General features: G+C 55.3%; 4 protein-coding genes across 5 annotated transcripts; 1 reads left to right on the top strand and 3 right to left on the bottom strand.

Moving 5' to 3' along the window:
* The first annotated feature begins 258 nt into the window (after positions 1-258).
* On the top strand, positions 259-4,541 carry RPS19BP1 (ribosomal protein S19 binding protein 1). Its single transcript, XM_084879280.1, has 4 exons — positions 259-381; positions 534-674; positions 3,498-3,595; positions 4,020-4,541. The coding sequence occupies exons 1-4, from the start codon at positions 330-332 to the stop codon at positions 4,152-4,154; spliced, it is 426 nt and encodes a 141-aa protein (XP_084735406.1). The 5' UTR covers positions 259-329; the 3' UTR covers positions 4,155-4,541.
* Positions 4,542-6,041: 1,500 nt separating this feature from the next.
* ATF4 (activating transcription factor 4) lies at positions 6,042-8,181 on the bottom strand. The gene is made up of 3 exons (XM_084880031.1): positions 7,968-8,181; positions 7,054-7,371; positions 6,042-6,958 (listed from the first exon to the last, which is right to left on the bottom strand). The coding sequence occupies exons 2-3, from the start codon at positions 7,277-7,279 to the stop codon at positions 6,123-6,125; spliced, it is 1,062 nt and encodes a 353-aa protein (XP_084736157.1). The 5' UTR covers positions 7,280-7,371; positions 7,968-8,181; the 3' UTR covers positions 6,042-6,122.
* Positions 8,182-11,355: 3,174 nt separating this feature from the next.
* On the bottom strand, positions 11,356-17,196 carry MIEF1 (mitochondrial elongation factor 1; the record flags this gene model as incomplete). 2 transcript variants are annotated; one of them, XM_084880022.1, is made up of 4 exons in its annotated part: positions 11,356-14,735; positions 15,559-15,821; positions 16,010-16,187; positions 17,053-17,196. In XM_084880022.1, 4 exons carry the CDS (start codon positions 17,194-17,196, stop codon positions 13,929-13,931), a joined length of 1,392 nt encoding a protein of 463 aa, XP_084736148.1. In that variant the 3' UTR covers positions 11,356-13,928. The 2 variants fall into 2 exon arrangements, with proteins under 2 accessions (XP_084736148.1, XP_084736149.1); XM_084880023.1 differs by lacking the exon at positions 17,053-17,196 and having other exon boundaries at positions 15,559-15,735.
* Positions 17,197-21,729: 4,533 nt separating this feature from the next.
* On the bottom strand, positions 21,730-23,714 carry MIURF (mitochondrial elongation factor 1 upstream open reading frame; the record flags this gene model as incomplete). The annotated part of the gene is made up of 2 exons (XM_084880057.1): positions 23,557-23,714; positions 21,730-21,970 (listed from the first exon to the last, which is right to left on the bottom strand). Exon 2 carries the CDS (start codon positions 21,940-21,942, stop codon positions 21,730-21,732), a length of 213 nt encoding a protein of 70 aa, XP_084736183.1. The 5' UTR covers positions 21,943-21,970; positions 23,557-23,714.
* Positions 23,715-24,648: the final 934 nt, after the last annotated feature.

Raw genomic sequence — 24,648 nt, 5'->3', positions numbered from 1 at the left:
AAAATTGAGAATACTAACACGGCGCTGGAACCCGCCCCCTCAGAGTTTGGATCTACTTGGTTAGGCTGCAAAGGGCTTCCGGAAGGGGGCGTGGCCTGGCGCCCAAAGGGATACGTAGCTGGGATTGGACAACAAACGCGTCTGTCTGCACGTTGTCCCCGCCTTCGACCCCGCCCCTGTTCCTTCTCAGTAGTAAACTGACCTACCCTAACGCATGCGTCCTAAGAAAGGCGAGCACTTCCGCTCGCTCACCCCGCATTTCCGCTGGGACGACGAGGGGGGCCAGGGCGGAAGTAGCGTGGGGCGTGTGGGCGGGGCCAGGCGTAGCCATGTCGGCGGCCTTGCTGCGCAGAGGCCTGGAACTCCTGGGGGCGCCCGAGGGTGAGGAGAGCCTGCCGGAGACTCCCGGCGCGGGCCGGGGGGCTGGGGCTGAGGGCGGGACCCGGAGGGTGCGGGATTCTGTCCGGCCTTGTCCCGGTGGGCGGGGAGCCCCGCGCGCTGTCCGACCCGGGGCCGTTCCTCTGTCCCTCCAGCCCCCCAGGCCAAGCCGGGCCAGGCCCAGCCGAGCGGGGCTCCGGGGAAGCAGGCCGCGAAGGCGAAGGCGAAGGCGAAGGCGGCCCAGGCCGGGAAACTGCGGAACTCGGCCAAAGGGAAAGTGCCCAAGTCGGCGCTGGGTAAGGTGGGGAAGGGGCCGGGCGTGCTGCCCCCGGGGCCGGGCTGTGCCCTGGAGGAAGGGGACCTGGAGGAAGGGGACCTGGAGGCCGGAGACCTGGAGGAGGGGGACCTGGAGGAAGGGGACCTGGAGGCGGGGACCTGGAGGCCGGAGACCTGGAGGAAGGGGACCTGGAGGAAGGGGACCTGGAGGAGGGGGACCTGGAGGAAGGGGACCTGGAGGAAGGGGACCTGGAGGAAGGGGACCTGGAGGAGGGGGACCTGGAGGAAGGGGACCTGGAGGCCGGGCTTGACACGCGTGTCAGGCATTCCTAGAGCACCTCCTGTGAGCCATGCGCAGAGCGGGGTCCTGGGGAAACACAAGGGCCCAGGGCGCATGGTCTACAGCCCCGGGGGCAGAGAGGCATCAGAGAGTTTCAAAATCAACTGAAGTGTGAGGAAGGCTTTGAAGGTTTGTGATCTGAGAGGGACTTGGAATAAAAGACTAAGTCAGACTTCTGAGGGAGCGACATGTAAGCCCAGATCTGAAGGAAGTCTAGAGCGAACCACGGGGGAGAGTATTCTAGAGAGAATGGCAGGTGCAGGGTCAGAAGTGTGTTGCCTTTGACAATTTGGAAGAAAGAAGCCTGGTGACGGTGAGATGGAGTGAATGAGGGTCGGAGATGGAGCGTGTAACCAGGTCCTAGTCAGTGTGCCGGGTGCTAAACCCTGTGCAAACGCTCACTCGTGTAATCCTCACAGCAGCCCTGTGAGATGGTGCAGGTGGCAGCCAGGCAGTGCCTCCAGAGCCCGGCTCTTGCCCACCCCGTTCAAGTGAGAGGCGCTGTGGCCTGGCAGTGGTGAGGGTGCAGAGAGGAGAGACCTGTGCAGGTGGAAGCTGGGAGGGATGGGGGGGGGAGCACTGATGGGCTTCAGTGGTGAACTGGAGGGAGGGGGAGACACCGAGAAGGGAGCCCAGTTTCCAGAGCATCATGGGGGGTGTGGTGCCACTTAAGGAGATACAGACTTGGGGAGGGGCAGGTATGGGCAGATGGTGGGAGGGAGGATATGTACCAGGACTTGGGGAGTTCCTAGAGTTTCTGAACCTGGGCCTGTTGCATAAAAATTATTCAAGTGTTTGGTCAAAGAACTATGAAACCCAGGGAGGAAACAGCCCGAGCAAAAGTGTGGAAGCAGAACAGTGAGGCCCATTTGAGCGACAGTGATGTTGGTGTGAAGGGCATAGGACACAGGTGGCCCCATCCAGCCCAGACTTTGTCCCATAATCCTATATAATAAAGAGGTAATATGCCAATTGACCCTCGCATCACAAGATGGCCACCCCCACGTCATCATAAGATGGGGGTGACCAGGCCAGCAGGAGGGCAGTTGGGGGTGACCAGGCCTGCAGGGGAGGGCATTTGGAGGTGATCAGGCTGGCAGGGGAGCAGTTAGGTGTCAATCAGGCAGCCAGGCAGGCAAGGGGTTAGGAGCCAGCAGTCCCAGATTTTGAGAGGGATGCCCCAGATTGGAGAGGGTGCAGACTGGGCTGAGGGACACACACACACACCTGCACGAATTTTATGCACCGGGCCTCTGGTTGGTACATAATTGACCAGTGAGGGGACTCACAAGCCTCAGTGGCCAATCTGAAAAACACCTCTGTGGCTGCCGCTTCTGGGAACTACCTCTTTTGCCTGAATTACTGTGAAAGCCTCCGAGCTGGTGTCTCACCTTCCACTCCCCCTTCCTCAAACAGCAAAAGTGATCCTACAAAATGGTGTCTTCTCTGCCCTACACCTTCTTGTGAAGGCCTGAGTTCTCAGGGTGCCTAATGAGGCCCGCCTGGCCCGTCCCTTCTACTGCCCTCTCCTCCCCTTCCAGCCATTTTTCTCACTTCTGCTTCAGGGCCTTCACACTGCCTGTTGCCTCTCTCTAGAATGATCTTCCCGTAGGTACCACACTCTCCCCTGAGTCTTTTTTTTTTTTTTTTTTTTTTAATATATTTTATTGATTTTTTACAAAGAAGAAGAGAGAAGGATAGAGAGTTAGTGTTTCCCCGAAAATAAGACATCCTCCGAAAACAAGACCTAGCGCATGGAAAGATAAGACATCCCCTGAAAATAAGACCTAGCGCAACTTTGGGAGAAAAAATTAATATAAGACACTGTCTTATTTTCGAGGAAACAGGGTAGAAACATCGATGAGAGAGAATCATCGATCAGCTGCCTCTTGCACACCCCCTACTAGGGATGTGCCTGCAACCAAGGTACGTGCCCTTGACCGGAACCCTTCAGTCCGCAGGCTGACGCTCTGTCCACTGAGCCAAACCAGTTTGGCTCTCCCTTGAGTCTTTGCTCAAACATCATTTCATTGAGGCTTTTTCATGTGAGGGTTAAAAAAAAATGTTAGCCTTTGGCCGGTGTGGCTCAGTGATTAAAGCTCCAGCCCATGGACTGAAGTGTCACTAATTTGATTCTCAGTCAAGGGCTCACACTTGGGTTGCAGGTTCAATCCCTGGCCCCAGTGGGGGTGAGTAAGGAAGGCAAGCGATTGATGTGTGCCTCTCACATCAGTGTTTCCCTCCCTATCCCTCTCCCCCTTTCTCTCAAATCAATAAAAAAAGAATGAGCCCCCATCTTTGATTCCTGTTTACTATTCTGTTTTTCTCCGTGAAATGTGTCACCTTCTAAATACTCTTTACCACCTCTCTTCCCGCTGGGAAGGGACAACAAGGCCTTTGGCCAGGCTGTTGGGTGGAGGGGGGTAATGGGGAGACATCACGAGGGGCCTGGATAACAAGAGGGAGTGCATCTGAAATGCTGCCGCCTGCCTGCCACCCACAGCCGAGTTCCAGAAGCGAGAGCGGCGAGGCCACCTTGGCGTGAACCTGGCGTTTATGACCGGTGCCAGGAGCACCGTGCCCGAGTCCGTCACCAGGCAGGTGTGTCGGGGTGGCTATGAGGAGGAAGCGGGGGGAGAGCTGAGGATGTTCCTGGGGGTCTCAGCCCTAGTGTGGGGTGGAGTTTGGCTATATTGCTGTGCTGTGGGGGGTCTCCCCTGAGGGGCTAAGACAGTGGTCGGCAAACTCATTAGTCAACAGGCCAAATATCAACAGTACGAGGATTGAAATTTCTTTGGAGAGTCAAATTTTTTATACCTTCTAACGCCACTTCTTCAAAATAGACTCGCCCAGGCCGTGGTATTTTGTGGAAGAGCCACACTCAAGGGGCCAAAGAGCCGCACGTGGCTTGCGAGCCGCAGTTTGCCGACCACGGGGCTAAGAGCATACCAGGGGAGGGGGCAGCACTTGGCCACTGTGCCAGGTGGTTCTGCTCCCTCACGTCCTGACTCCTGCACATCCCCAGATTCTGCGCCAGAATCGGGGCCGCAAGGCCTGTGACCGGCCCGTGGCCAAGAAGAAGAAGCAGAAGAAGGCTGAAGGCACGGTGTTCACGGAGGAGGACTTCCAGAAGTTCCAGCAGGAGTACTTCGGCAGCTAGGCTCCTGGAGGCCGTGGGAGAGGCGTGGGCTCGGCTTCCTCCTCTGACCTCGCAGCCACTGCTGGGCCTGGCACCCTGCCACACAGAGGGGCCAGCCTGACCCAAGGAAGCCCCGGAGCTGGAGCCAGGGGCAGGGTGGAGTGGAGCTGGCAAGCTGGAAGCCTGCGGGAGCATTTGAACATTTAAACTCTGACGGGAAACCCGCAGGCCTGGGAGGAGCCGCCTTCCTGCCAAAAGGACCCTTTCTGACTTGTTTGCTTTGGCCCGGTGGGACCTCTTGGCTGTTTGCTGTGGAGGCCAGTTCCTGGGCCGCAGGGCCACACCTCCAGGAGCAGGGGGAGGCTGCTGGGTATGCTTCCAGGTTCTAATAAATATGGCTGGAGCTGGGTGTGCGCTGCTGGTCTTCCCTCCCTCCCTCCCCGCCTCCCAGTGTGGTTCCTGGAGCTCAGGGCAGAAGCCCTCCAGCTCGGCCCCAGTGCAGGCTGCCAGGGTTCACACAGCATCTGCTGGCATGGCCAGAGGGGCCCTCCTCCCCTGGGGGTCGCACCCACAGCTGCCAGAGGCTTTGATCCAGGGATGCAGCTCCAGGGTCTGTGGGAGGAGTTTTGCCAGCCTGTCACCCAAGTCCTATGCTCACCTGTGGGGAATGTGTCAGTTGGGCTGGTGGGGTGATTCAGAAGGCAACTGCAAGCAACAGGGTTTCACACTCGGGTCTGCCTGAGCACAAAGGTAGGGGCTGGACCCCTTGCAGCTGGCCCGGCCCAGCATTGCCTTCAGTGTCCTGGAAGCCAGAGGCCGCTTGGGATTGGGGGCCTTCAGAGGGCATGGGCACCTTCAGGCAGCTCTTCTACCTCCTCCCCTCCCCGCAAGGGCTTCATAGGTCGTGGCAATCACTTCTGCAGGGTCCCCTGTGGCTGGAGTCAACCTCCCTGCACGGGTACTAGTGTGCCAGGATGGTTCCTCAGCCCTACCCACTTCCTCGGAGCTCTTCCTGCTTATTAACCAGCTTTCCAGCCTGAGCCTGGACAGGAGTGCCACAGAACTGCTGGGGTAGAGCTGGACCTGGTCCCGTCTGCAGGCTTTGGCCCCTTTTCTCATGCTCCACCCGCATTAACCCTGGTGGGGGAGAGCTAGATGGTGTATCCTTAAGTCATCTTTCAAGCTTAGGCTAGTTGCAGTCCTTTTGAATGTGGGTGTGAATTCAGGACAGTGCTCCCTGAACAGCCCCAAAATGGAGGAACTAAGAACAGCAGGAACTCTTTAGCCCAGATTAAATCTGCTGCCTCCTCCCATATCCTGCTTGGTGGCCACATTCCTGGCCCATGACCTGTTCCCAGGGGATGTCACCCCACCTTTACTGGGCATGCATCTCCTCTCCCCCAGGGACCTAGAGGGAAGACCCTACAGTGTCTACACCATGGGCTCCTGGGGTCAAGTTGTAGCTTCCTGGTGAAGCTGCCCAAGTGACAGGCCTAGGTCCTTCCCCTTTTCTATTACAAGGGTGTCAAGATCAAAGGAAGTAAAAGCTCATCAGCACACCCAGCTCAAGGACTGTGGAACCTTATCTGGGTGCAGGATGACAGATGGCAAGAGGCCAAACTAGAACAGGTGGAGCTGGGCTGTTCCAACAGCCCAGTCCCCTCTGGTTAAACCCCCAGAGAGCCTTCCCCCTAACCAAGGGAGAGCCCCCCACTTCCCAGCTCTGGAAAACCACCTGCCGTGTGTTGGGGTTCTGGCCCAGAGTCCAATGTTAGTCACCAGTGATCCTATAACAAGCACACTTCACTCTGGGTTCAGCCTTAAGCATGCTGCCATCTCCCTCTGGCTAAGAATCCAGTTCTAAGACAGTTGGCTGGTTTGGGGCAAGAAGACAGATACAGTCTGCAATTCTTTCACTACAAAATAATTTATTATAATACAATCTCCAGCACAAGCCTCCTATGTACAAGCACACACCGACTACCCTACCTAGGGGGCCTTCTTCTTCCCCCTGGCCTTGCGGACCTCTTCTATCAGATCTTTCAGATACTGGATCTCCTTGGCCAAGGAATCTGCCTTCTCTTTCAGAGCCTCGTTCTTCTTCTCTAGCTCCTTGCACTCCCCGGTGAGGGCCTCCTGCTCCGCTCGCTTCTTCTGGCGGTACCTAGTGGCTGCCGTCTTGTTCTGCTCCATCTTTTTCAGCCTCTTATCTAGCTTCTCACCCTTTACTTTTGCTCCCACCACCTTCTCTACAGGAGGGTCGTAGGGTTTGGGGCCAGCAGACCCACAGGGGGTAGCTGGAGACGGCAGGTTCCTGTTTGGGGAGGCCCTGGAGGTGGAGGGGCTATGCTGGGGAGAGCCCAGGTAGGACTCGGGGCTCATACAGACGCCACTGTCATTGTCTGAGGTGCCCTCCTCCTCCTTGATGCTTTGAGGGACTATGGTAATAAAAGTAGCGGAGTCTGATTTCCTATCTCCTTCAGAGATGTCAACTTCACTTCCCAGCTCTAAACTGAATGAATGCTCTGGAATGCAGGACAGGGCCTCTAGGTTAAGGGGAGGAGGTTGCAGGAAGGTGAAGGGAGCAACCTGGTCAGTTTGTAGTAAACTTTCTGGAAGATGGCCAATTGGGTTCACTGTATGGAGGGGCTCCTTATTAATCTCCTGGTCTAGGGGGTCAAAGAGTTCACAGGGGTCATCCAAGGTGGCCAAAAGCTCATCATCGGGCATGGTATCCAGGTCACCCAAACTTAGCAGGGCATCGAAGTCAAACTCCTTGAGATCCATTTTCTCCACCATCCAATCTGTCCCCGAAAAGGCGTCCTCTGCAAAAGATTGAAAAAAGACATCAGTTCAGCCAGATGCGCAAGGCAGCCAACGATGACCAGAACTCCGTGGCAGATAAACGACGGGCACTTACCCTTGCCGTTGTCTGAGGCACTGACCAACCCATCCGCAGCCAGCCATTCGGAGGAGCCCGCCTTCGCCTGGTCGCTGGAGAACCCATGGGGTTTCAAGTTCTTGGCCACCTCCAGGTAGTCGTCTAGGAGATCTAAGCTTTCTTCAGCCCCCAAAGCCGACTGGCTGAAGGGGGACATCAAGCCCCCCACCAACACCTCGCTGCTCAAGAAGCTCATGTCGGTCATGTTGCGGGGCTCTGCTGGAATCGAGGAATGTGTTCAATTCGAATGTGTCTTTGTCGGTTACAGCAAGGCTGCTGCTGAATGCCGTGGAAAGCCTGCATAGGAGCGAGGAACAAAGTCCCATTAGCCGTCAGCTGGCCTGGAAATGTCACCTTTCCCCGCCGGGGCAGGACGGCTTGGCCGGAGGGACCTGGAAACACGTGGCGCCGGGGCCATTGTGCTCCTCCTCCCGGATGCCGGTCAGGAGGCTCAGTTGGCCCGAGGAGCCGGGCCATTCTCCAAGCGGCCACCAGAGGTAGGGCTGCTTCCTCTCCTCCGGGCCAAACAGGGCCGCGCCCCCGCCTCCCCCGCTTCCCCCGCCCTGTGACTCACGCCCCGGCCGCCGCCCAGCCCGCCGCCATCTTGGCTGCTGCCACGTTTCGCCAGGCGCCAGGCGGGCCTCGGCGGGTAGGGGTGGGGCTGGGGGTGGGAGAAGCGAGGCCACCAGGGCTTTTGCCCGGGCCCAGGCCGCGCTCCCCCAGCCCAGGCGCCGGCGTCTCGGAGCAGCCAAACTGGGGCCAGGCGTCCCCCGCGCTCGTAAAACCGCTTCCCCCTCCGCGGCGCCGCCGGCTGCGGCCGCGCCCATGCGGATCTCCGCAGGTCCCTGACGCCCCAGGGGCGCCCGGGAACGGCATCCCGACCCCGCACTTACGCCATGGCTTAAGCCGCTGGGAGGTGCCGCTGCAGAGCCTGGTGCTGCTGCCGCCGCTGCGATGGCCAATGCTGCCGCTGGCACTGCTGCCTCTAGTGCGCCATGTCGGCCGGAGCTGTGGGAGCGGAGGAGGGAGGGAGGGACACGTTAAAGAGACTACATCTGCAGCGGGAGAGGAAATGGCCGCGCCGGACGCGCCGCGGGTCTTTTATAACTTTTTCCTCACGATGACGCATCACAAGGGAGATCCTTCCGCTGCGGTCACGTGACCTCCGCCTCCCACCCATTTATTTCCACCTGTGGACGCCCTACCTCTTCCAACCAACGACTTTTTCGGCCAGGGCGTAACTCCAGAGAAAAAATGTGCTGTTTTAAAAGCCTCGAGAAACAAAAGATACGCTGCTTTACAAGGCTCCTAAGATCAAAGAGTCCCTCTCATCGCCGAGCGCGGAGGGATCCTTCGGACGTGCCCCGCTTCCGGTCCTAAGGGCGGGGAGAAAAGTCACTTCCAAGAAAGGTTTGTATTGTGAAGCCCCGGAGCCTTCTCATCGCGCGAGATGCCGGCGGAGAGCGCGCACCGAGCCGATTGGCCGCCCGTGGTGAGTCATATATATCTCGAGTTGTTATTGGCTCAGGGTCCAAGGTGGGTGGGCTCTGCAGTGAGGTGACCTCCTGTGCGCGAGGGAAGGGCGGGGCGGCAGAGTGTTTCCCTGCGTGTGGGGTCTGGCGGCCTGTTGTCCGTCCGCCCTCTGGGCGGCACAGCTCTGCGGTGGCTTCCTCAGGCCTGTCGCTGGCCACGGCGCTTCTCACCCCGGGAGTCCCGGGTGGTGACGTCGGGCCCCAGCCTCTGCGGTCGCTAAGCTGCCTGCTCGTAGCGTAGCTCCAACTAGGGACCGGATTGCGGCTGGAAGATGAAGCCAGGCAAAAGGAAATGTCCTTTCGTGTTTGATCTCACCACATGGAAGCCCTTGGGTAGCTGGAAGGGGAGCCTGAGGACCAGAGGCGGAAGGTCCCCTGATCCCTGCCCACCTACCATCGCAGGCAGCTCTGCGGCCTTACTCCGAATTCTGTCAAGTTGCGCCAGGAAGATGCATCATCCTATAGCCCAACCAATTCTGCTTTTATATATCCACTCTGCCAACATGTGTCTGCTCGTCTATTAGAATCCGCAGGCTATCACAGCAGAACTTGTTTGGTTGTTTCTCTAAACAAGGAAATAATTCACTCAACTACCTACCACTTCTTAACCCCCAGGCGTCCGCCTCCTACCAAGTTCTCGGGATGGCCCGGCGAGGAGCTGAGAACGCTGCCTGGAGGGAAGGAAACCTTGAGTTTGTGCCTCCAGCATTTCAGCGGGCCATAGACATTCCCAGGAGGGCCGAGCTGTGGAAACATTGGGAACCTCTGTCCTAACTACAAGCCATTGACTGGCTTCATCTAGTTCAACTTCTTTACAATGGAGAACAGGACGAATGGGATGGGGTGTTCTGCCCCAAGTCACACAGCTCCCAGGAGGGCAGTGTGGGGTAGGAGTTAGAAGGCAGACCCTAGGGGGCAAACCCAAAAGAATCCTGGCTCTTTCATGAACTAGCCAGGATGTTTTGGTTAAGTGACTTATTCTTGCTGGGGCTCAGTTTCCTCGTCTGTAAAATGGGGCTAATAATGAGTATATCATTATCCTTAGAATGAAGTGAAAAGTGCCTGGTACCTAATAGGTGCTCAATTGATTATTATTAGAATTCAGGTCTTCTGACCCTGACCTCCCAATCCCCACCTCCCCATCTCCATTATGTCATCCTGTTTCTCAGAGGGCTCCCATCATTTACTGAGAGGAAGCCAACAACTATAAACAACTGGTAAGTGCAAAGCATACTGGATCCTGGTGTGTGTGGTTTTCTTTCCCCTTGGGGAGTCCCAAGTATTGAGATAACATAAGTCGTCCAGCCTTTAGATCAAAGGCAGTGAGGGTCCCTGAGCCACTCCACAAGTCTTCCAAAGGCCTAACTAAGGACCTGCAGGGCGTGTCCTCCTTTTCTTGTTTCAAGAGACCTATCAGTGCCTCCTGAGGGCTGACCACGCAGATGGTTGAGAATTAAAGTAACACTGCCCCAGTTCTGACACAGCAGAGGTCACGGAAGAAAGACTGCAGTAGCAGCTTGTCCCAGCCATTCGATTATGGAGACCCAGATCCAGGACCTCACCGTCCTAGCGGACAGGAAAAACCAGTAGCACTCCTGTGGGAAAAGGTTTCACGCCACACACAAGTCAAAGCTGTTGGGAAGGAGACTTTTATTTTCTTCCCGTGCTGTGAAGGACATCACGTTTCCAGCTTTATCTCCTCCCTCCAAGAGAAAAAGGACAGCAGTTCCCTGGCTCTTAAGGCTAAGCTGCTTCTCTATGGAGCTAACCATGACAGGGCGAAAGGTTGGTGACTGACTCCAAATTACCAGCCAGACATACCAACTACGGTACTACTGAGGGCAGGCAAGTGACTGGAAGGCAAACTGGGGAGCTTGGCATTGGACCAGGAATTTAAAGACTACAAGGTCAAAATGAAAAGGTAAACAACACACTGTATATAACCAACCGCAGAACCACATCTCGGGCACACTGGCCACTCAATCAGTAGCTGTCCAAGAAGGCTACAGCCTCACTGCGCTAGCCCTAGGTGTCTTTGGCCTTGAGCTTCAGCAGCCAGGGCAGAGTTCTAACAAATCCTGACAACAGACGTCCCCAGCCAGGTCATCGTCGCAAGAAAGATGAGCCACAGCAGATGACTCGGAACACAGGCAGGATCCCCACTTACAGAAACCCCACGGGACTCTCCTGGGCCATGTGACCCTAAGGTTGATTCCTTGTCCAAACCACTCATGTTCTCAACCTGAGTGGAGTACGAGGAAGCAAACTCAGCTGGTCTGGAGTGTCACCCAGTGGACCACCAGGGGCTGAGACCCAGGAAGAAAGACTGTAGGCCTCAACACAGCTTTTCCAAATGAGCTTTGATTATTTATTTGGAAAAAGAAAAAGGAAAAAAGTCACAAGCAAGTGTATAAAAAATACTACTGTCCTGAATTCATTTCTAAAAAAGGGCAACAGGGAAACCCCAAATACACTTTGGAATTGATTAGAATTTCCAGACAATGAGGGCACTGTGTAGCATTAGGCTGTGGTTTGTGTATCTTAGAGGGTGTAAGTTTCCAAATGGAGACGGAGGACCAGGTGCTGTTGCTTCAGGAAAGGGGAGTTTTGAGCAGAAAGGCAGAATGGCGGGAAAGGCACCACAGCTTTCCCCAAAAACTAAAGGGAGAGCTGGGGAGGGAGGCAGAATGTTGCTCCCTTTACCAGAGAGTCTCAAAGTACTTGTCTGTCTGCCATGTTTTATGATGAGGTTTGCCCAGTTGGTCAGCAAAACCGCCAGACCAGGGCAGGGAATTCACACAGCTTCTGGTTCTGAGAACTCCTAAGAGGTTCTTGCTTATGAAATGGCAAAGTTATGGTTTCTTGGTTTTATGAAACACAGTTGAGAGATGCCCTTAGGAAGATGCTCTAATAGAGGAGATAAACTCAAATCACAATTACACTTGGCTTGAATAATTTGAGACTTGATCTTTAAAATGTTTTCTTTTTTTAGCTATTCTGTCAGTGTTTTATATGGAATTTGGTTGGAGACACCACCTTGGGAAAAACTGCAAGGCTTTTTTTTTTTTTCCTTCTGTTTTTGTCTAGCCTTTCAGTGCAAAGGCAGTAAGAATTCCTGCCTTTATATTTGTTTGTTTTTAAATATATTTTTATTGACTTCTGAGAGGAAGAGAGACAAAAACATCAATGATTAGAATCATTGATCAGCTGCCTCCTGTACACCCTACACTGAGCTTTAGCATTGTGGGGACCGAGCCCACAATCCAGGCATATGCCCTGACCGGCAATTGAACTATGACCCCCTGGTTCATGGGTCAACACTCAAACATTGAGCCGCACCGACAGGCAAATTGTATGTTTTATAATACATTTGGAAAACCAGATCCTTTATCTCAATTAATAAAAACTCATGTTTTGGCAACACTTTCTCAGCCCACCCCTCTTGGATGCCATGCCAGGCTCCACCCATTACCTTCTATACCATTCACCAGGGTAGCATTCTGGCATATAGAGTTTTAAAACCTCATTTTGATTCTGAACAGCCAGGCTGGAGAATCCCTCAGGGTTCTGAGCTTTATGATTTTTGTTCTCTCCCAAAATCTTCATACAAATGAAACAATTGGACCACGTAAAGGAACACTTGCACACATAGAAAAGACAGGAAGTTCTCCAAGGTTAACCCTAGTTCTCAACCCCCTAATCCATGACCAAAGGGAACAGGAATCTCGCCATGGACTCAGAGGCTAGCTGAGGTCTCGTTATTTATAGAGCGTTTTCATGTCACTGTCATTGGGAGGGAAGGAGCAGCTGCAGGGAGCTTCGCCAGAATCTCACTGGCTGGAGAGGTAGTGTGCACAGAGGAAACAGCAACACTCGATAGGAGAACAAAATACTGGACAGGGTGATCAGAAACAGAACTATCAGGCTTTTGCCACAAACAGGAAAAAAATACACCAAACAAGAAGATGCACTGGCATTGTGTATTGAACACTCCTCCCCACCCCACCCAGGATTCTTCGTACATTGCAATAAATAGTGCAATTTTAGCAGCGGGAAACAAGGAGCGCAGGAAGTCCCACCTCCTGCATGTGTGTTTTATCCATGTGCACTCTTCCTAGGTAGCACCATTCTCCCCAGGTGTTGGGTGAGAGACAGACGGGGGTGGAGGGAGAGGGGAGGGGAGAGGTCTGAGCATGTGTGCTTGCCTTTTGGCCTCTGGAGGTGCCTGGAGGGTTCAGCAAACAGCCCTCTCCCACTCCTATGGCAGACTGCTCTGCTCTAAGACAACATCCTAGAAAGGCAGGCCTGGTGGGGGGGAAACATGGTCACTGAGCCACAACCGGTGACTGGGTCTTCCAGCTGACATCCTGCTGCCTGTCAACCTCCCTCCAACCTCTGGGGCTAAGGCTGTGTTCCCGGAGGCCTCATCCTTTTTAAGGACAACGAGGCAAGGGAGAGGGTGAACGGACTGCTCATGCAGAGGTGCTGCCCTCTGCCTCCGGCACACAGGTGGTGTTAGTCTGGACCAGCCACACGAGCTGGAGACATCAAGTACACAGACCCTCTCCCAGGCCACCTCCGGTCCCCACACTCGGCACGCTCACTGATGGCCCCTAAGAATCTCCAAATAACTGCATCAGTTTACCTTGAACCCCCAATCCTGTGTGGGCAGTAACAGTGTTCCCGTGAGAGACCTCTCACACTATGGCTACGAGCTGGTCAGAAGGTTGGGGGAATGGGCCTCTTTCCCAGGAACCTGAATCAACGGCCAGCTCTTCGGCCACTGTACCCCAGAACCCCTAAATACTGCCTGAGCGCTCTGCAGAGGTCAGCTTGGAAACATGCGATCAAAAGCTCAGTGATATTCAACTAAAGGCAGCGTCTTGATTGGCAGGTGTGCTCCAGGGAAAGGAACAAAACGGGCATGAACAGCAGGAAAGGGAGAGAAGACGGAAGAGAAGCAGGCCAAAGGGCGAGGCAGGACAGACGGGAGCGGAAAGCCTGGGCCACATGCAAAACCCCGAGTGGTTCCCATAGCTCGGGCCAGGGCTTCACCTCGACAATTCATTCCAGCAAAATCAGCCCGGAGCACGGGCGGAGGAGGAGGAGGAGGGAGCACAGTGTTTGGTAACAAAAATAGAAAGGGTTGGGTTTGAGAAAATAGGAGATTTAAGAGATGTCATTCTAACCAGCGTGAAGTGACCAGGGCGATGACCAGCAAGACGGGAGGCACCTAGGACCCTGTGAGGCACCATCTCTAGAGCCCGGTGATCCTAACAGAATCCAGGCCTGACTGCCAACACCCACCGGCCTTTGCCTGCCCTACGTCTGCAGCAGCACCTCCGGCTCAGACAGCGAGCAATAGAGAGTGTACCCCAACTCGTCTATCTCTTCCGGGGTGAGCTCAGCAAATAAGTTCACCTTGGGGTTTAGGGCACTGGGCAGGACTCCGGCCTCTAGGTACCTGATGAGTCCCCTCAAGGCCTGCAGGAACCGATCGGCCAGCACATCTGGAGACCAGTCAGCCTCCTCCTGCGCCAAGTGGAGGATGACGTTGGTGAGCTGGCTGGCAGTGAGGGGGCCCAGAGCTGGCGTGGACTTGCATATGGCCTTGAGGATCTTGAGGCACAGAGATCGGCAGCCCGAGTCGGCCTGGTCCAAAGCCCACAGGCGCGCCGTCTCAGCGGGACGCAAGCTCAGCCGCCACAGGTTGTCATACTGGGCTAGCCGGTGTGGCCTGGCCACCAAGACAGTGTCACCGAGAGTCACTGACGGCAAGAAGTCAATGACAAGATGTTTGTCACGCTCATATTGCACTTCCAGAGTCAAGGCCTCTGGGGGGGGCGCCGGGCGGATCACATAGTCCAAGAGAGACCCTATGGCCGGCCAGTTGATGGAGCCGGCCACCACCTTCTCAAATGTGTCCGCCACCGTCTTTGGGGAGAGGTAGCCCCCTACCACACAGCGGTCCCAGTAACTACTGCCGCGAGGAAAGTACTCGGGGTTCTCACGACGAACCAGGAAGAAGCCGGGGACATTCATGATGGTGTCCTCGCCGGGAATGCACGACCACAGGTTCTGCTCCAGGACAAGGGGCACAATGAGCTGGATGTGGTCCGCTGTCACCACCTGGTGAGAAGAATTAAAAGGTTTTGAGGGATGTGATCTGCTGGAGAAGCCAGCTTCCTCACACACAGGTCCCTCTATCTTGTATTTCCCCAACAATAAAGGAAACTAAGAATTCTTTCCTGCCAACCTTTCAGTTCCGATAGAGACATACTGAGGATTTAAACCCAGGTCTGCAGACCGCAGCTCGTGCTCATGCCACACGGCACACTGTATTGAGACATGAAAGCATGCGGGACAGCCCCCACGCCTAAAGACCCGGTAGGAGGAACTAGAAAGGAGAGGCAGGGACAGGAGTGGAGGAAGGAGGAGCCTCTTATGGTTTCCCGGAAGTTGTGTGACTAAAAACCAAAGATGGATTTTTAAAGACCAAGATAAATTTTTAAAAAATGAATGAGCCAGGACCGGTTTGGCTCAATGGATAGAGCGTCGGCTTGGGGACTGAAGGGTCCCGGGTTCGATTCCGGTCAAGGGCATGTACCTTGGTTGCGGGCACATCCCCAGTAGGGGGTGTGCAAGAGGCAGCTGATCGATGACTCTCTCTCATCGATGTTTCTGGCTCTCTATCTCTCTCCCTTCCTCTCTGTACAAAATCAATAAAAAAAATATATATTTAAAAAAAAAAAAAAAAAAAATGAATGAGATCTGTATCTGAAAAAGACAAGACCCAAGATAACGATCTCCAAATGCTCCCGGTGTGCAGGGTTCAGAAGCAGTCAGACTCAGTCTTCCCGGCAAGCCTGGGGCACTCATCTTTTGTACGATAGCACGACTGAGCAGCACCCTGGTCAGCCCCCAGCCCGGCCCGGTGAGCACTGCCTGTTACCTGCAGGTCGTCATAGAGGCTGCCGCTCAGGTACATGTCCCGGAGCGGCATGTCAGGCAGCTTGGCCCGCAGGAAGCCCCGGAGCTCAGCACATATGTCCACCGCAGCCTGCTTGGCCCGAGCCTGCTCACCGGCAGGGATGGCAGCCCGGGTCCGGTAGTAAGAAAGGAGTTTCTCCTGCAGGGACATGCGGAGTCGTGACTTCTTCAAGTCCACCTGGCCCTTCCTGGCCAGTGGCTTGGGCTGGGGCGGGCAGAATGTGTCTGCCAAGGCAAGAGAGAGAGGCACGTCAGCTCTTCCCAGCTGCCGCCACCCAGAAAGAGGAGCTCACACCACAGGCAAGTGCGAGCACGGTGCCTGGCACGTACGTGCTCACGGGATGTTTGCTACACGCGGGAGTAGCACCGAGAGCCCGCAGGGAGGGCCCAGCAGGGGCCAGGGGCGCTCTCACCTGTGTCAAAGGCCGAGGGGTCCGTGGGGAGGGTCTGCAGGGACCGGCTCAGGCCCGTCTTCATGTCCTTGTTCAGCAGCCGGGGGGAGCCCATCCAGTTTGGTTCTTCCCAGCTCCTCTTCCCCGAGTGGCCCAGGCGGGTGGGGCTGGTCGGGGCACTGATGGCCCGGTCGTACATCTGAAACAGCCAGAGGACCACACATGTTCCTGCCTGCCTGCTCCCCTCCTGCCCGGCAGCTGTAGTGAGCCCTAAGCTAGTTTCCAATACCTTGGCTTTATTCTGGATTATGGAATACTCTCTCCATGTAGAAAATAGGAAAGTTCAGGAAACATGAAATGATATAAAGAAGAAACAGATTTATCCATAATGTCACCACCCAGAGATAAATGTTAATAATTTTAGTGTATTTCTTTCTGGAAGTGTAGGTTTAGGTAATTAGGATCCTGCTCTATATATACTTCTGAAACCTGGTTTTTTCACTTATGATTTTTGTCATTTACTCAGACCAGTAAAAATGAGCCGGTGTTCAACATTATGGTGCATCTTCTAACTATACAACACTGTACCTTCCGAATGTAAGGGTGAACTAATTTATTTAACACATACTGAGTGGCTAAGACGTGCTGTGCTAGGTACAGGATAGAGCACTAACCAGAGGCCCCTGGAGCTTCCAGTCCATAGAGGGACACAGGCAAAACATCAACAAGTTAAATGCAAAGTAGGCAGAAAGGTAAACGTTAAGATTAGAGGAGAAAAGGGAAACCGGAAGTGTTTGCGTGGTGGGGTTGCTATTTTAAATAAGGCAGTCAAGGAAGAATCTTTTGGGTATTGGTAATTTCTCACGCGCTGGGATAAACGTCTTCATTTGATTTCTTTAGGGAAGAGACCTAGCAGTAGCCTTAACTGAACTCTTGTAAGGTCTCATCTAATAACCAACGACCCAGCTGGACTCCGTGAGCGGCGCCCAGGCCCGTTCCAGACCAGCTCTGCTCCGGAGAGGCAGCCCCGCCCCCGCTCCACCCGGGCTCGGCTGGCCACTTACCCGTTTCACAGCCAACGTAGCAATGCCCAGCATGGCTGCTCCGCCCACCCCCAGCACCAGCCGGGCATTGGAGAGCACAAAGTCGATGGCCGTGCCGATGCCATTGTCATCCTTCTTGCCTTTGCGCTGGCCAGCGCCTGCCATTGCTCACCTGAGGATGAAGGCAGAACACAGCCGTCACCACCTGGGGCCTCACACACTGCTGGCTGACAGTCACTGCCAAGTCCAAGAATATTTCCCCCGAGCGAGAGCTAGAGCCTGGGTGGCCCTTTTCTCCCACTTCCACAGTAACAGGCTCCACGGGAGGGCAAATGAGACACTTGGCCAAATGAACTGCATTCCCACGTCAAACACAGAGCAAGCCAGGCCGACAGAGTTCCCTCTGTATTTCCAGGGCAGCAGGCCAGAGGCCAATCATCCTCTCCAGTGGCCGCTGACACAGGGGTGGGACGTATCCCTCAGGTGAGGCAGCAGAATCCAGCCAGGACCACATGGACATTGCATGGTTCCCACGTGATAACCCCCGTTCTGTGGTTGTTTTAACCAAGAGAAGCTCTGCTAATATATTTGTAGTAGAGGGAGCCACAGGATGGAGGCACTCTAAGTCAGGGGTGGGGAACGTCTGACCAGAGGGCCATGTTGGCCCTGCCAAGGCGTTAGGGGTGAGCTGTCTGACGCAGGCTGGTTTTTAGGTAGATAACTGTTTTCAGGTAGATAATAACATCCTGGCCCATGAAGGAGGTTACAAAAATCTAAATGGCCCCTGGCAGAAAAAGGCTCCCCCCTGCCGTAAGTGGTCCCTGGATGTGAGCAGCAGACAGAAGGACATGTCCTCCCTCCGAGCAGAAGCCAGGAGGTCCCTCTCCCCACCCCTGGCCATTCAGTCCTGGTCCATCTGACTGACTGGAGAGTGCAGGCGGTGATGGGGCAGAAAAGGAAAAGCCTGGGTTTTTGAGTCAGAAATCCTGAGATGGAGTCCTCGCCTTTGAACCCTGAGTTATTTAACCCCTGAGCTAGGAAACGGGGGGATGATGCCCGCAGGGCCTACATCACAGAGCTGTAGTGAGGGGAAATCCTGTATGGAAACCCTTCTATACCGTCAAGTACATTAAAATAAACTGTCAGCCAAAACCGGTTTGGCTCAGTGGATAGAGCGTCGGTCTGCGGACTGAAAGGTCCCAGGTTCGATTCCAGTTAACGGCATGTACCTTGGTTGTGGACACATTCCCAGTAGGGATTGTGCAGGAGGCAGCTGATCGATGCTTCTCTCGCATCGATGTTTCTACCTCTCTATCCCTCTCTTCCTCTCTGTAAAAAATCAATAAAATATATTTAAAAAAATAAACTGTCAAGTACTCCAAAAATTTGGGTTTATCATTATCTTTTCAGATTTGCACCCACAGGACAAAAGTTCAACTTCCAGAAGGCAGCCAGCCATCCAGCTGCTCTCTGAGCTACCTCTGAGCTCCTGAGACAGAGGCAGGAAGGGCCTCTAAAGCTCAGGCGCATGCTGTCCTGGGCTGGAGATTAAACCGTTAAGTTGAGCAGACGGTTCCTCCTCTAGCGCGACATGCTCCCACCCAGGGGCCTGGTGACCTGAAGGGTGCGCAGCCGTGAGCTGCAGCAGGAGCTGAGGGCTTCCTCTAAGGTGCCCGGTTCCAGCTGGAAGGGCTTCACCATGCGCCCTGCCAGTGGGAGCTCCAGGCAGGGCCCGGCTCCTCCGTGCTATCAGAGCGCTGGGCTTTGATGGGCAAAGAGTCTCCGTTTTGCAAGATAAAAAGTTCTGGAGATGTTACACCACAGGGTGGACATTCTTTTTTTTTTTTTTTTTTGCCATTTTTAAAATATAACATTGCTTAGACGGTCTGATACAGAACAGCTTTGCTTCTCACTATGAATTGGAAGTACTACACAACTGAATACAAAGAGGAACAAAAGTACAAAACCAAATCTGTGATTTTGTTCATGTGGCATAAACAATGTGAATATTCTTAACGCTACTGAACTGTACCCTGAAAACTGGCTGTGGCCTGGCAGGCAGAGTGGGCAGGGCGGGGCAGGGCAGGGAGTGGAGAATCTGAGCACCGCCAGCATTTCAGAAACACTCCTCACCCCAACAATCCTGTCAGGCAGGCAGTCACACCATCCCCATTTCCAGACGAAGAAACGGAGACAAAGGTGACGGCACTGGCCCAGGGTCACCATGGCAGTAAGTGGGGCCAAGATCGGAACCAGACGAGCTGCTGGGGGTAGTGTACGGGGTCTCAGGCAGCCTGCTCACATGTCCTGTTAACCACGAGACCACAAGCTTTCGGGGGCCTCTGCTTCGTTCACTGCTCCGGCCCCGCCCATGGGTGACACACAGTATGTGTTGCTCAAGTGAGCTGTGACCCCGGTGGCTTTTCGTTTGTTTTTTCCAAGGAGGGGGTGGTGGCGACCTGTAACCCAACTCAGACAAAACTGATTAGGAGCTCAGGACCTCACTATATGGTTCCAGACCTGCCGCCCTTGCCGAAACATAGATAGAGCCTCGGCCTGCGGACTCAAGGGTCCCTGGTTCGATTCCAGTCAAGGGCATGTGCCTTAGTTGCGGGCACATCCCCAGTAGGGGGTGTGCAAGAGGCAGGTGATCGATGATTCTCTCATTGATGTTTCTAACTTTCTATCTCTCCCTTCCTCTCTGTAAAAAATCAATAAAATATATTTTTTTAAAAAAAAGAAAGCCAATCTCCAAAGGACTGGCTTACATACAAACCTGCCGCCCTTGCCGAAACCGGTTTGGCTCAGTGGATGGAGCATCAGCCTGGGGACTGAAGGGTCCCAGGTTCGATTCCGGTCTGTCTGCCATCAACCTAGTGGCTGAGGACCAAAAGCCATTCCATTCGGCTCCTCCCTGCTTTCCCTGTGGAAGCTGAGCAGTCCCTCCTAGCTTTCCCCTCAGTTATCCCCCATTCTTCTTTCTCCTCCTGCTTCGGCCAGCGGGTCGCCAAGCCCCGCTGCGGTACGAGCCGTATTTACGTGCGGCCCCCCCACCTCCTCGGTCCAACCTCAGCAGCCACGTTCGCTGCCTCTAGTCTCTCTCCCCATCTTCTCCGGCTGCCGCTGCCGCGCTTCCTCTCCCAGGACATTCAAAGCTGTGACGGTCCCCCTCCTATCAGCCGTCCCATCTCCTCCCCGGGGGATTCGGTGTCCTTCCGGACCGGGCCCAGCCTCCACTCCAGCCACCTGCCTCGCAGGTGCGCCGTTCTAGCCAAGCCAGACTCAAGTTTCCAGCACAAAGTGCAGCTGCACCTCATTGGCTGCTGCTTCCCATCTACTCAGCAGCCTCAAATGTCCTCTTTCCTGCAGCTCCCTGCGGGTCCCCGCCACCACCTGCCCAAGGCAGCTAGGTTCCTGAGCTCTGAGCTCTGGCCCCCTCCACTACAGCTGCTCATGCCGGCATTACTTCCTGCTGATCTCTTAGAGACCAACTCCCTGGGTGGACAGTACCATCACCTCTACTCCAGCGCCTACAGGAAGGCCAGCACAGAAGGCGAAGCTGCCGAATGACATACAACCATTAGGTTACACTCAGTAGGACTTCAGTAACAGTGGTATCGGGAGCAATCCCAAGTAATCCTCAGTGCTGTGTGTGCATGCTCACTGAATTCTCATAGCCTGAAGAGGGAGTCTGTCCATTTTACACACGAGGAAATGGAGGCCTAAACCCCACAACTACTAGCAGCAGTGCCAGGCTGTGCACCCAGACACTGGCCCCCGGTGTCTGTGCCCTCTGCTTGCTTTACATCACAGACCGCTGTCCCGGGATCTAGTTATGTTTTGGGGGATGTGGTCAGACCTGCAGGATAACTGAATGTACAGAAGAATGAGCCAGCCTGGAATTAAACTCTGATCATTTTAACCGATGACTTTTCTCGCGTTTTCACAGTTAAACCGTTATATGTGAACTAGAATGGTGATAACAATCCCATTCTGGCAGGGCTTGAAACTCAGGGCCTCTCTTTTCTCAGTAAGGGGACAGACTTCTGTTCATGTCTGTCGTTTCTCTGCTAATTTCTAATGATTAAAGGACTTCAGTCCCTAAGAGAAAAGGGTCTCCCTCTCCGGGTCCCCGGCATCAGAAAAAAAAACAAAAAAACGAAACCGCCGAAATGGGTTTGGCTCAGTGGATAGAGGGTCCCGGGTTCGATTCCGGTCAAGGGCATGTACCTTGGTTGCGGGCACATCCTGATTCTCTCTCATTAATGTTTCTTCCTCTCTGTAAATAATCAATAAAACATATTAAAAAAAAAAAAAAAAAAAAAAACCGCCGGGACCGGTTTGGCTCAGTGGATAGAGCGTCGGCCTGCGGACTGAAAGGTCCTGGGTTCGATTCCGGTCAAGGGCATGTACCTTGGCTGCGGGCACATCTCCAGTTGGGGGGGTGCAAGAGGCAGCTGGTCGATGTTTCTCTCTCATCGACGTTTCTAACTCTCTGTCCCTCTCAATTCCTCTCTGTGTAAAATCAATAAAATAAAAAAATTAAAAAAAAAAAAAACCAAAACCTACAGAAACAAGGTCCTACCTACCTGCAGCTGCTACTGCATCTGTGAGGCGGGCGTGGGCGCGCAGGCGGTCCGCAGAAGGCACCTGAGCCCGCCCTCCTGGGAATCAGGATGGACGAGGACAGGAGAGGTCTTAAACCAGGCCCCCCAGTCTGCGCTGGAGGAAGACCAGGCCCTTTTCCAGCTGCCTCTCCCGGGCCTCGGGATCCTCTAGCTTCTGATTTTTCCGGAACTCACGGCGGATGGAGGCGAGATAGAAGTCCCGGTCCGTGTAGCGGAGCTCCCGGCCCTGGCGCAGCAGAGCGCGGTAGAGACTCAGCACCGCCTCTCGGCTCCACGGGGCCATGGGGGACGGGCAGGGGCTGGGCGCCAAGCTGTAAGCAGGAGGGAAACAGAAGCCTGGAGTCAGAACTAGTGACAGAAGGGCCTACGGAGACGATCTAAAAGTCACGAGTCCTTCCTGTACGTCTCAGACACCCCCAAAGTCGCACTGTAAGTTAGGGACAGGGTTAGGGCAGACCCCAGCCTCTCGCCCGGCTCCTGGGAAGCACAGTTTATGCGGAGGGGCCAGGGCTCGGAAACGGAACTGCCTGGGCCTGAATCCTCCCTCCGCGGCTTACCACGTGACTTTGGACAAAGCACTCCCCCTCTGAGCACCCGCCTTCTCCCTGGCAAAAGGGAGTGATATTTGTTACCAGAAGCTGCTACATGGTTGAGAACAGTGTGATAACACATGTAAAGCATGTGTAACAGCATTTCAGCGCAGGGGAGGTCCAGGCTGCCCAGAGGACCCTCAGACACATGGATCCTGAGCTCATCGCCGTGGGCAGATTTCTTAGCCCCTCTGCCGTACCTGCTTCTCACCCGGAAAGTGAGGATTCAAACTGCATTCTGCCCAAATGGCGGGTATGAGGGTAAGAGGAGGTACCGTATGGGCACATGTCTGGCACAGCACTTGGCACATACCAAGACTCCACCTATCTCGCATGGCGATCACTAGTGCCACCGAGCCTGGTATGTAAAGGCTCAATAAACAGATTTCGTTCCTCGTGACCTGCCACCATCCCCTTCCAGGAACAGGGTTTTGGCGTTAGTAAAGTGCTTTGTCACCCATTTTATTTACGTGAAGGAACCTAGGAGGTGGTCAGGGGTCATAGTAACAGTGAACACTTACTGCTTACTATGTATCACACATGTTCTAAGCATGTCCCACATCTCACTCTGTCAACAGTCCCAGGCCATCGTCAGCGGGGAGCCTGCACTCCAGGGAGAAGTCACCTGCCCAGGGACCAGGGTGGCTGCACCCCTGACCCCCATTCCGGCCTCGGGAGGGAGGAGAGGGTGCCCTCTGGCCGGGGCCCCACCATGTGCGGCTCCCAAACTTCCCCGGCAGCGCCGGGCACACACCAGGAGCCGGAAAACCAGGCTGATGAAGGGGAACCTCACAAGCCCCTGCGCGGGAGAATGAGCCCCCCGATCCACAAATAAAGGAATGAGACTGCGGGGGGAGGGGGGTCTGAACTCTGGGCCCAAAGCCAGCGAGCCATCAGCCTCTGGCCGGGCCGGACCGAGCCCTGTCCCTGCCCCTTTCCTCGAATGTAGGGCTCCCCCACCCCCACCCCGGCCCCGAGGGCCGCGCCAGGGAGACGAACCCAGAAAACCAGCAGGGAACGTGCTCTATGAGGTGGGAGGCGACTGTCACGTAAGGCTGTTCGCACGGGGTCCCTCTGGGGAGGGCGGCGAGGGCCCGGCAGGTGCCAGTCCCCCGCCGGCGGGGGGAGGGGGCGGGCCGTGTCGGGGTGGGGGACCCAAGGGCCGGAGCGGCTCCGCAGAGATGGCCCAGGGCGGGCTGGGGAGACCCCGGCGGCCAGGCCCGCAGCCCCGGCCCGGGCCGAATGGGGGCGCCGGGCAGCGCCCGAGAGGAGCTCAGCGAACCCGGCCCCGACCCCCCCGCACTCACCCGCGGGCCGCGCTACGACTCCTCGGGACTCGCCTCTCGCCCGGTTCCTCTCCCCGGGTCACCCAGCAACATGGCCCCTTCACTTCCGGGACACGACCTTGTGCGCGGGGCGGAGGGGTGGGACTGAGGGAGGACGGCGGCGGCTGGGGGCGGGTGGACTTCCGGTCTCCTCGCCTTTAGGGGCGGGGCCTGGGCTGCGCGGGTCACGCCCCCTGGGCCGGACCTTGTCCTCAGCCCTGAGGCCACGCCTCCTTCGTGACGTCATCTAGGGACCCGGAGATGTCGTGTTGCCGGGGATGCTGACCTGGAATAAGGAAATTCCAGCCGAAACCGGTTTGGCTCAGTGAATAGAGCGTAGGCCTGCAGACTGGAGGATCCCGGGTTCGATTCCGGTCATGGGCCATGCCCCCGCCTGAAGTCTTTTCCAGCGTCCTCCTGCCCCTCATCTACATACTTGGGTGCCTCCTTGGGGCCCACTGAAATGTCTGCGCAGTGAGGGCTCTTGAGCGGGTCAACGACAAAACCGGCCAGGCCCTGCTTCCCAATTTATCCCCTGGCTTCGCTGTCTCCCAGCAGCTCTGAGGCAGGAGCCATGCCTTCTGGAACCTGGGAACCTCTCCCCCAGTGCCTCCGGGGTGCCCAGCTCGGAGGGAAGCCAAGGAACGCTCCCAGTTCCACGCCACCGTTTAGCTCAGTGCCCTCTGGCTCATTTCCTAATCTCTTCCTGCCTGGGACTATTGAGGATTAAAATCCTCAGCCAGTTTGGCTCAGTGGATAGAGCGTCAGCCCTTGCCCCAAAAGGTTGTGTGGGTTCGATTCCCTTGAGTATCTGGGTTGCAGGTTGACTCCTGGCCCAGTTGGGGTGCGTGGGGGAGGCAGCCAATCTATGTGTCTCTCTCACATCAATATTTCTCTCTCGCACCCTGACTGGTTTGGCTCAGTGGACAGAGCATCGGCCTGCAGACTGAAGGGTCCCAGGTTCAATTCCAGTCAAGGGCATGTACCTTGGTTGCGGGCACATCCCCAGGAGGGGTGTGCAGGAGGCAGCTGATGGATGTTTCTCACTCATTGATGTTTCTGACTCTCTGTCCC

Source organism: Pipistrellus hanaki (assembly GCF_964339955.1).
Source record: "Pipistrellus hanaki genome assembly, chromosome: 3".
Taxonomy (NCBI): domain Eukaryota; kingdom Metazoa; phylum Chordata; class Mammalia; order Chiroptera; family Vespertilionidae; genus Pipistrellus; species Pipistrellus hanaki.
This window is presented reverse-complemented; position numbering and strand designations above follow the sequence as displayed.

What these genes read in the sequence shown, in the direction of transcription:
- RPS19BP1 (XM_084879280.1), top strand. Translation starts at nt 330, where the DNA reads ATGTCGGCGGCCTTGCTGCGCAGAGGCCTGGAACTCCTGGGGGCGCCC. An exon ending in ACTCCTGGGGGCGCCCGAGG is followed by an intron (nt 382 to 533) that starts GTGAGGAGAGCC and finishes CTGTCCCTCCAG; the next exon opens with CCCCCCAGGCCAAGCCGGGC. An exon ending in CCGAGTCCGTCACCAGGCAG is followed by an intron (nt 3,596 to 4,019) that starts GTGTGTCGGGGT and finishes GCACATCCCCAG; the next exon opens with ATTCTGCGCCAGAATCGGGG.
- ATF4 (XM_084880031.1), bottom strand. Translation starts at nt 7,279, where the DNA reads ATGACCGACATGAGCTTCTTGAGCAGCGAGGTGTTGGTGGGGGGCTTG. An exon ending in TGCCTCAGACAACGGCAAGG is followed by an intron (nt 6,959 to 7,053) that starts GTAAGTGCCCGT and finishes AATCTTTTGCAG; the next exon opens with AGGACGCCTTTTCGGGGACA.